The sequence below is a fragment of the Helobdella robusta genome, assembly GCF_000326865.2.
Source record: "Helobdella robusta unplaced genomic scaffold HELROscaffold_86, whole genome shotgun sequence".
In the NCBI taxonomy this organism is placed as follows: domain Eukaryota; kingdom Metazoa; phylum Annelida; class Clitellata; order Rhynchobdellida; family Glossiphoniidae; genus Helobdella; species Helobdella robusta.
The window spans coordinates 37,264-48,596 of record NW_008705495.1 but is presented as its reverse complement, the minus strand read 5'-3'; the positions used below and the strand labels follow the sequence as shown (position 1 = coordinate 48,596).

Genomic DNA, 11,333 nt, shown 5'->3' with positions numbered 1-11,333 from the left:
GTTATGTCCTGATTGTATTAAAAGAAGAATATAACTGAAAATTTTTGAAATGACCAACCTACTAGTGGCTAAACAATATTTTAATTTTCAGTAATTTTATTCTTATTACATTACTATTCCTATCGCAATAAATGACACAGGTCGATCTAATTACAGAGTCTATTAATTTGTTAATAATAATAAAAATAATTATATTAATAACAGTAATAATAAGAAGAAAAGGAAGATAACTAATTCAACTTATTGTTTAAATTTACTGTTTTTCGACTTTGTTAAGGACGGTTCTATTTAGTATTTGGTAAAAAACTCTGGTTAATCAGAAATTTAAAAATTTTAATGTTTCAAACAATTAATTCTTTAACTTCGAACATGACGTTTTCAAATATAGACTGTCAGACTCTGATTTTTTTAAGAGCACACACCACACGCACACATACATACATGCAAGTTTGTATTTCTATTCCTTATAACTTACGAAGAGGTAGTTTTACTAGTTGACGTTAAAAAAAATGAAAAATTTAAACAAATCAAAGAACTTAAATTATGTCATTTATTCGGCAACCGTGGTTGTTGTGGTCACTGAACGTCTATGTCAATGACATTGACGCCTAATTAACTTTATTGCAAAATAAAAATTGTAGACTAATTTCAAATTTGTAACAATGCCTCGCAGGCCGCAAAAAATATCTTCGCGGGCCTCATGCAACCCGCGGGCTCGCCCACCCCTGTGTTTCATCGGGTGTTGAATCAATTTCAAGCAAATTTATGTAGCAAATGGACTTCGTTTGTTCGTCAGTTAAAACGATTAGATTCACAAACATTGATGAATTATATTTATTTTGTGATGGTTTTTGATACATTTACCAAAATTTAATCATTTTCTTCAAAATATTAAAACGAAGCAGAGTAAATCTTAAACTATAAAGAAACCATTCTATGCCCAAAGTAGACATCCTATCTAGAGACTGAGTGCCTGTTCAAATAAAGAGTCAATTCTCTGTATTTTAATTGACTCTCATCAGTCTCATTCGTTTCCTGAAGTTTATCAAAGTTTATGTTTACAATATAATTATCTCTATCATGTGTGAGTGTGTGTGAATGAACAGGTGTGAGTTTACGTGAGTGTTTTTGTGCGCGTGAGTGAGTGTATGTGCTTCTGGCGTGGTATTTCCATAAGATAAGATTTAAAATTTAGAAGTTAGTCAAAGTATTATTATTTTTAAACTTCGAAACAATTTTGAAGTAATAGAATTACTCTTTGAAACATCTATAACCTACATTATATTGTGTTTGGGTATATTGAATTTTTTTATAATTATGTTTTATATGTCGGAACAGTTTAGAAATATTAGAATTACTCTTTATAATGTGTTTGGGTACCTTGAATTCTTTTATTTGTTTAAATCTGCTCATATATCATTATTACAAATTGACACTGGTAATCAGTACAAGAAGTCCAGATTTCTTTTTCGATTTTCAGATCATTTCCTTTCATTGATTTCATTTTTCTGATTTCACTGTTTGATTTGATGAAATAAATGTCAAATACAAAAATACATCATACTCATTTTGCGATATTTTGCTATTAATATATTTTTTATATTCTTTATTTAACAGAAAATTAATTAAAAGTTTTTTATATTCCAATATATTTTGTATTTGTTCTCTTCTACAAAACATTTTCGATAAATTTTCTAACATGGAATCTTCAAACAAAATAGATAGTGGCTTATGAACTATTGTTGACATGTATATGGACCAATTCCAGAAGAATCAACACTCAACTTTGATGACAGCATATACCGAGTTATTGAAACGGGATAGCAAGTATGGGATGACGGAAAAAGAGGTTGACATTTTAGCCAATAATCTGACTTGTGACGTCACTCTCCTGGCTGACCAGCTGAATGAAGTGACCTCAGTTACGGTTGAGCAAGTTTATGATTTAATGAAGGATTTGCAGAAAAGATATTATTCATCCATCGTTGAACCGAACAAAATTCAAAAGACGAATTTAAGTCTTCATAGCTTTGGCGTCCTACTTAAAGGACGAATCGTGCAGGATAAATTCATTGAAATCTTGATTGAATGGATTTAGCTTGCTAAAAAATAATATTCCAAAAAATGAAAAAATACAGATGTTTAAAAACTTACAATACTCCTGAGTTCGTAAAGTAGGAACGCTTTCGACAAATCTCCGTCTTTTCATGTCAACTGACAGACCGAAGTGTGACAAAAAATCGGCACCCAATACATCTTTTGTGACGTTGGCAATGGTAAAATTCCATTGAAACTTACGGCCTAAACCAATATCAATGGTTAGCATTTGTTGGCCAAATGTGTCGATGGAGGTGCCATTTGCTGCTCTCAGTCGCGTGATGTCGGACTTAGGTAGTTAACAATTTTTTGGTGAAAATATAAAGCTCTCACAAGCTCCAGTGTCAACCAAAAACTTTGTTTTAGAAATGTGATCGGTGACGTAAAATTTTGAGGTTGTGATCTGTAGTTTTTTTGACTGTTTGCAGTTGTCTGTCATTGTTTTTGTTTGTTGTTTGAGATTAGTTCATGGAAGTTAAATGGTTTGGACAATATTTGGTAGTTGCACGGCTCGGTGATATTTTTCGTTTTTTTCCCGAATGTCTTGTGATACCAGCCTGGTAAGCGATTGGCGATAGTTGCCAACCTTTGAAGCGCATCATCTATTAAAGGTGCCAAAGATATTTGTATTGCAGGTGGTAACTGGTTCATAAAAAATTGTTTTCGGATGTCCTCGTCTAAATTATGAGTCCTGAACAAGTGTTGCAAATACTTCAGCAGTTGTGACGACGTCCTGTCTTTAATGAACATGCTTAGAAAAAATTTCAAAAAGTTTTCATTCTCTGGTGTTGAATACCGTTGTATCAGCACGTGCTTCAACAAAGTATAAGTGTGCGCTGATGCCATTACTACCTCGATATCGATAATGACGTCTATCGGTAGGCTTTCGAGCAAGGCATGATACAAATCTTTCTCCTCAGTTATACCTCGGCTCTTAAGCACGTTTTCAAAGTATGTGACCCAAACTTTGGATTGCGCAGTGCTGAACGGGTTCAAATTGAGTGAAACCCTCGTTGTTGGTTTCTTTGCTGTAGTTTTAAAATCCATCACGCCGTGGTCACCAGTTTGTTGCGAAATTTCTATCTTGTAGAAGAAATAACAAATGTTTCGTTTATCAATATTTGTACTGAAAATATTGTGGAGCGCTAATTAAATGAATCTCAAAAACGCAAGAACTGAACATAAAACATAAATGAACAAATAAAAAATCATAATGCATTGTAAAGAAATAAATCGAAACTTTGTCATTAACAGAAATTTATTCGCGATGCGATACAGCGGAGAAACAAAGTATTATTCAAAACATGTCAACTTAACAAAACAATTGATCATTTCATTGGTCATTACAATGAAAATAAATTAAAAATAATAATGAATTAAAAATAATAGAGATAAAATGAAAGTAAAATTTATTATATACCTTATTGTAATCAAATAACTTGATAAAAAATATAGAAAACTGGCTATTGATTATGCAAATTAACTAGACAACGAACCAAAGAAATTGGGTATGAGAGTTGCAAGGAAGTTGCGTCAACGTTTCATTGTTTATATTGTAAAAGCCGCATGTCTAAAAAAGAGGGATGGGCGATTGCGTGTGTTTTGATTAACATATATGTTGTGCGGTCCAACACTGATATATATCGATATATATATATAAATATATATTTTGGGTTTAGATTATCATAAATACAATTATTTATATAGATCACCGCGTTTTCGGCATTATTCAACTTGTAATTGAATAATGTTGAACTCAAGTTGAATAATGCCAAAAACTCAGTGATCTTTAAAATTAATTGTATATATCTATCTATATAAGTATATAGAACATACATAATGTATATATTCTATATTTATGCTCAGAATGTTTTAACAAAATAAATTTGGTAAAAAATTGAATTAAAATATGTTTTTTGGTAGACAAAAACTTATTCAGTACAGCAACTTGGCTGCCAATCAGCCGGTTATCGTAATTCTTTGTTCCATTTCCCATCCATTCAATTCCACACCAGAAGCCTGGTGTCCTTATCACACTTCCAACTGAAAGTTTATTAAATATTTCGAAAGTCTTGATCAAAGTATAATTGTAGTTATGTAGTGAGCAAAGAGTGATATAATATGAAAATAACTTTGAACTTGTAAAGGTGCGTTATAAAGAAAAAAGTCGTAGAAAATATTTTATTCACTCTTAAAAAGACAACCACTTTTATAAAACTACAAAACAACATAAATTTTCTTGCGATTTCTTTTTAGTTCCTTTGTTATTGAAACAACTTCCAAGCATCAACGTTTGTGATTGAAGTTATTATGTTGATAATCTCAAAACATGGGTAGATGATGATACCGGTGATAATAATAATGTTGACGAAGATGATTATGATAATTTTGTCGATGTCGATAAATTTGCGTCGTACGCCAACATCAATGGTTAACACTTGTTGGCCAAACGTGTCGATAGGCGTGCCATTTATTGCTAGCAGCCTGTCGATGGACTTGGTAGGTGGTAGTTGACAATTTTATTTTTTAAGAAAAAGGCTTATATCAGCTCCAGTGTCAACTAGAAACATTGTTTTCGAAATGTCATCGGTGACGTAGAAGGTGTGGCTTGGTATGTTGGATGTTGTTGATGTATTGGTCTGTTGTTTTTGGGACTGGTTGCCATTGTCTACCAAAGCCATTGTTTGTTGATGTTTGTTGTTCATGTTTGGTGTAGTAAAACCGCGGCTTATAATCGCGTTTTTTAAGTATGTGAACCAGGCTCTGGAGTGCGCAGTGTCGAACGAATTCCAATTGAATGAAACCCTCGTCGATGGTTTCTTTGTTGTAATTTCGCAAGCCATCAAGCCGTGGTTATCAATTCGTTGTAAGATTTCTTATATTGTAAAAAATAACAAATGATTCGTTCATTAATATTTGTTGTGAAATAATTGTGGAGCGCTAATTAAAGGAATCTCAAAAACGCTAACTAACAAGAGCTGAACGTAACAAAACATAATTGAAATAACAAATGGAAAATCATTGTACAGAAACGAAATTAAAATATTGTCATGAACAGAAATTTAATTGCGATGCGATACAGAGGAGAAACAAAGTAATATTCAGAACATGTCAACTTAACAAAACAATTGATCATTTCAATGAAAATAAATTGAAAAAAAAAATGAAATATTAATAAAGAAAATAAAATGAAAGTAAAATTTATTATATACCTTATTGTGATCAAATAACTCGACAATAAAATATAGAAAAAAACTAGCTATTGGCTATGTGAATTAACTAAAAAAGGAGTCGAAGAAATAGTGCGTGGGAGTTGCAAGGGAAGTTTAGTCAACGTTTTTTTGTTTATAATGATAAAAGCCACGCGCCAAAAATAGGGATGTGCTGTTGCGTGTGCCGCAATCTGAAACAGTGCGGCCCAAACATTCTCAGAACCATATACATAGAACATACGTAATGTGTATACTTTATATGCTCTTAACTTTTATTACAAAACAAAAGAATGAAAAAGTTGAGACAAAAATTTGTTTTTGGTGAACGAAACCTGCTTCAGTAGTAGCAACTTTACTGCCAATCAGCAAATTTTTTTTTATTCGTCCACCAATTAGTAATTATTTCGAATATTCCATCAAAAGTTTAATTGTTACGATGCAGTGTGTTAAGAGTGGTATGATATGAAAATGACTCTGAGCTTGTAAAATGGCTGCATAATAAAAAAATGCCTGACTTTTTCAACAAAATTTTGGTATTCAATCTCAAGCTTGTCATAAAACGTACAAAAATTCTTTATTCAGTTTTATTGGAAAGTTCTCATAAACAAAACAAGCCGTTTAAATAAACTTTTGTACTATCATTCTGTGCTACTGCTACTTAGAAGTGAAAACTGCAACAAATCCTGAAAAATGTTAAAATGTTCGTAAGATGGCAGACCCGACTGATGGATATAATTATCGTAAATGGTTGAACAGTGCTTTAAACAAATTAGCCTAATTCATTTTATAAGTTAAACTTAAATAATTTAGTATCAAAAATATTTGTTATAAATTATAACTTTTTTTTGAGTAAATAAATTAAAAAATGTAGTTGATTAGTCGAATCATGAGAGTGCCTGTAATATGCTATTTCAAAATGGACATTTGGGTTTTTCGACTGATAAAATCCAAGCATATTTCCCTTCAAGTTTCTACATTTTTATGTAAATTTATAACGCCTTGTTATTAATACCTTGTTCAATAGCTGTGTTACAACTTCATAATCAGTCTCTGTAAGGTTAGATTTCTTATTCTGCATGGTGATAATAACAATACTATTTTGTTACTACTACTACTACTATTACTTCTACAACAACAACAGCTACTACTACTACTACTACTACAACAACAAATACTATCACTACTACTTCTACTACTACTACTACTGCAATTACTACTACTGCTGCTAATATTACTAACATTTGTATTGGAGTTGATGATGACGGTTATGATGTTGATGTAAATAATAAAGATGATGATGATTTCATGTTCTTAGTAGTGGTGATAATGATGATTTTATGTTTTTGGTGATGATGATGATGATGTAGATGATCAAAGAGTCGATACAGACGAAAATGAATAACGTTAAAAAAGATTGTAATATTGATTTTTAGATATTCATAACAATTGTAACTAACAACAATATGGCAGATAAATGAGTTAAACAATGATGAGGCTTGTGATGACGGTGGTGATGATGATGACGATGAAGACATTGATGACGATGACGACAATGTATATATCATTCTCCAGAAGCAAATATGACGTCATCATTATTGAATGATGAGGCGCGTGATCCTTTAGAAGTAAATAAACAAATTCAATGATAGAGAACGTGAGCGCCAATAAAAACTCCACTTATGACGTCACGGAGACGCCGGTCCAAAGACATCAAATAAAGTTAATTACATTTTACTCATCTGTCCATCCCTGTTTTATTCCCCACTTTCGACCCGGCCGTGTTTATTTTGAGTGCGAATTGAATGAAGAGGGCAGATGTGGTTGTTCAATGTCTGGATGTCAACATTCTCTAATTCATGATTGCTTTACAATTGTCGATGATTTTTTCCATCGTTTTAACTACTTTCCCAATGTAAATCGTCATCTTCTTCCTCTTTACCTCCTTCTTCACCGTCATCTTTGTCATTCTTTTCATATTAAAACTAACATCATCATCAGTTTCTTTTTTTAACATAGTTTAAACATCGTTTACCAACATAAATCCTCATCTTCTTCATAGTCGTTGTCGTTCTCTTCACATCAACATCATCAGCAACTTCTTCATCGCCATCCTCTTCTCTTCTTCATCATCATCGTCGTTGTCGTCATCTCCATTTCCAACATCAACATCGTGTTCTGGTTAAAATGACTGGCGATACAGGCAGTTGAACGCGCACTGACTGTTGAATGCACATAGAATCATAGACCCTCCTCCTAGTCACACGCAGTTCAGCAATGTACGATCTGTTAATACTTTGAAAACTATTGAAAAGAAAATTATGACAAGATTTTTAGCATTTCAATATTTTTAATAAACACACACACACACATGCACGCACACGCACACACACTCACACACACGCACGCACAACACATACAAACATATATATATCCTCTTTCTCCTTCTTCATCATCTTCATCAAAAAGTAATCAATTCAGTTTACAATTTTCTCGTCATAATCATCATCATCATCGTCATCGTCCTCATCATCTTCTTCTTCTTCATCATCATCTCACGCCTGAGCATTTAAAGGACAAACGCGTCTTAATGCCTCGCACAGTTTTGCAGAGACATCTCAACTTGACTCATCCATTCTCGTTTAGTGTCTCAGTCTCGTCTCGAGACAGTTTCGTTTCGAAACAGTCTTGACTCATCTCGTTTCGACTCATCTCGTCTCGTTTCGAAATAGCCTCTATTCATCAACGTTTGATATTTCCTATTTACTTATCTTTCATACAAACGCGTTTTTTTCGATTATTAGTGGGCTGACGATTGTACGACAGTGATGGCGACGATGACGATGAAGAGGATGACGACGTGATGATATTTAAGATAATTCTTAAGATGCTTATAATAATGATGACGCTCGTGATATTGATGACGTCAAAGATGATGAGATGATGATGATGATGAGATGATGATAGTAGAAGGAGCCTAGTTGACTAGGAAATATTGAGACCTGTGATGAGTGAGTGTGCTGTATGATGATGACTTTGACCATGGTGGCGTTGATATAAATGATGATGATGACAATGATGTTGTTGTTGTTTGTGGTGATAAAAATTAGAAAAAATTGTTTGAAAACGATTCAGAAGACATCTTTTTTACTAGGTAGAAAGTTTCGATACCGTAAATTTTTATACAGGTCTCAGTTATGCAAACATTATAATGTAACGTTACTGTACAATAAAAATAGAATTTGATTTGAAGAAATATCTGGTTAGTTAACGTATTTTTTGAATTAGTTTGAAAAATGTCAAAAAAGTCTCTTTCTGAATTTTAAATACTATTTTTAATTATAAAATGATTGAAAATATAGTGGAATTGAAATTTTTTTAAATAAATCCGTTCGTTACCATTGTTGAGAAAGTTACGTTAAAAATTTCAACATGAATCATATAAAACTAACAATTTTAATAAATTTGTAACATCTTATCAAAATTATTTTAAATAAAATTAATGAATTTAAAATCTTTTCTAATGTTTAAATAAAAATTAATGAATTTAAAAACATTTTTAATGTTTAATAACTGGAAAATAAAGTAATTGAAATATCATTGTTACTGGACAGTTATTATTTTTCTCAAAATTTCCATCTATTCGGAAATAAAAAAATAAATTTGTAAAAAAAAAATTTATTCATTTCGTTAACTCTTGGATAATATCAACCTCAGGTGAGATGAAAATATTTGTTTGGCATTAATTTTAAACTATTGTATTGTATTCTGTGTGATGAAAGACCACTACTACTGCTATTGCTGCTGCTGCTACTACAACTACTACTACTACGACTACTACTGCTGCTGCTGCTACTACTACTACTACTGTTGCCGGTACTACTAATACTACAACCGATAATTGTAAAAGTTTTTATGATGAAAATTTTAGAATGTGTCGGTAATCATCTGCCAAACGTTTCGATCATTGTTTGTTATAATGGGAATTATGTTTGGTGGAATTATTTTTCCCAGCGGATAAAATTTTTTAGTTTATCTAATGGCTCTGTTGGATGAGTGAGTATTATATAAAGTTTTAACACGGAAAATGATTTAAATAAAAAGTGTGTTTGTGTGTGTGCAAGTGTTTGTGTGTATGTGATTGTTTGAATGTGTGTGTGTGTGTGTGTGTGTGTTTGAATGTGTGTGTGTGTTTGAATGTGTGTGTGTGTTTGAATGTATGCATGTGTGTGTGTGTGTGTGTGTGTGTGTGTTTGAATGTATGTGTGTTTGAATGTGTGTGTGAATGTATATGTGATTTTTCTCTTCAGTATACAAATTTGATTGATTATTTAAGAAAATTTTACGAAAATCATAAAAAAACAAAGCAATATTGAGGATGTTGAAGAGGTTTTGTTGCGATTTTTAATAAAGCGAACGAATAAATTGTTACTATATAACAAATAAAACATCGCCGGCCGACCGGACGTAAAGTGTGATCACGAATAACCTCTTGTCAGAATGGAATGAAAGATGCGTTTGTCTTTCATATTTATCAAGTTTTTTTTTTTCTCTTGAAGAATTAAACGCTGGTAGCATCATTACCTTACTAACATTTTGCTGGCTACTTTGACGAAATTTTTGAACTTTCGTTATAATTATTTTAATCTTTCTCTCTTTTCCATTTTACGCCTATCTCTCTCTCTTCCTCTCTCTCTCTCTCTCTCGTTACTTATATATATATATATATATATATATATATATATATATATATATATATATATATGTGTGTGTGTGTGTGTATATATATATATATAATTTGGTATGAGGTTCTCAGATAAACATGTACGGTTGAAGATTACACCCCATTTTGCATTACTTCTTGTCACTATGCTAACTTTCTACACTTCAACTACGATAATACACAAACAATTTTATTCATAATTTTTCTTTTAAATTTATTCGTTTATTTTATTTTCAACAATATAATGAGTTAATTTTAAAATATAGGTTGTTATTCATTTATTTATTCATTTTAAAATCTAATATTCTATTTTATATTTCTTATAATTTATATTATTAACTCCTCATTTGGTTTACAATCTAGGCTCCGACGATGGCATTAGCCGAAACGGCCGTCAGCCAAACTTCACAGTTTAATAAAGTTGAAACAAAACAGCTTCGTGTTGTTGAAATTTTATTTAAAAAACTTCTAACTGCAAAATGGGGTGTAATCTTCAACCGTACATATATATATATAAGTAACGTTTTTATTCCAAATAAAATTCGGCCATTTTCCAACCAATCAAAATTCCTCTTTTTTTTCTTTAAAATGGGTTTAAAACGGCATATATATATTTTTAACCAGTCATTTTTTTTATTTATTGTACTTTTATCACCATCCTCATAGTCGTCGTCATCGTCGTCATCATCATCACCATATCATCATCGTCATCACCATCATCATCATCATCCTCATCGTCATCATCACTTTTGGTTTTGCCAACATTGTAATCATGTTTCTCAACATTAATCATCTTGTTTGCCTTACAATAGCATTCATTACATCATCATCATCTGTACCATCATCATTAAAACAACATCACCATTATCATCACCACCATCATCATCATCGTGACGTTGTTATATTAATCATCATCATCATTGTTATCAGAGCGGTAATTCTGTCATCATCATCAACATCATTAACATCATCATCATTACAAACAATATCATCATAATCATCATCACTCCATCATCACCATAATCAAAATTACCATCAAAATTGTCATCAAAATTTTTTTTATTACTTTTTAAAGTTATGAACAACACACATCTAGCACATAAAAAACGTGCAAATTTTCAAGTCACACATTGTATGCGATAGAAGTAGGCATCTTTCTGCGTTTGAACCCGGTCAACGCGGCAACGGAGCCAGGCGTCATAACCATTATGCCAGCCGTAACCAGCATAACGCTTTCACCAGAAAAACACCATCATCTTCTTCAATACCTTCGCCATCTTCTTTCATAGCTTTTTATTATTAAT

At 31.8% G+C, this 11,333-nt stretch overlaps 1 protein-coding gene across 1 annotated transcript; it reads left to right on the top strand.

Moving 5' to 3' along the window:
* Positions 1 to 1,747: 1,747 nt before the first annotated feature.
* On the top strand, positions 1,748 to 2,098 carry HELRODRAFT_182399 (hypothetical protein; the record flags this gene model as incomplete). Its single annotated transcript, XM_009032671.1, has 1 exon — positions 1,748 to 2,098. One exon carries the CDS (start codon positions 1,748 to 1,750, stop codon positions 2,096 to 2,098), a length of 351 nt encoding a protein of 116 aa, XP_009030919.1.
* Positions 2,099 to 11,333: the final 9,235 nt, after the last annotated feature.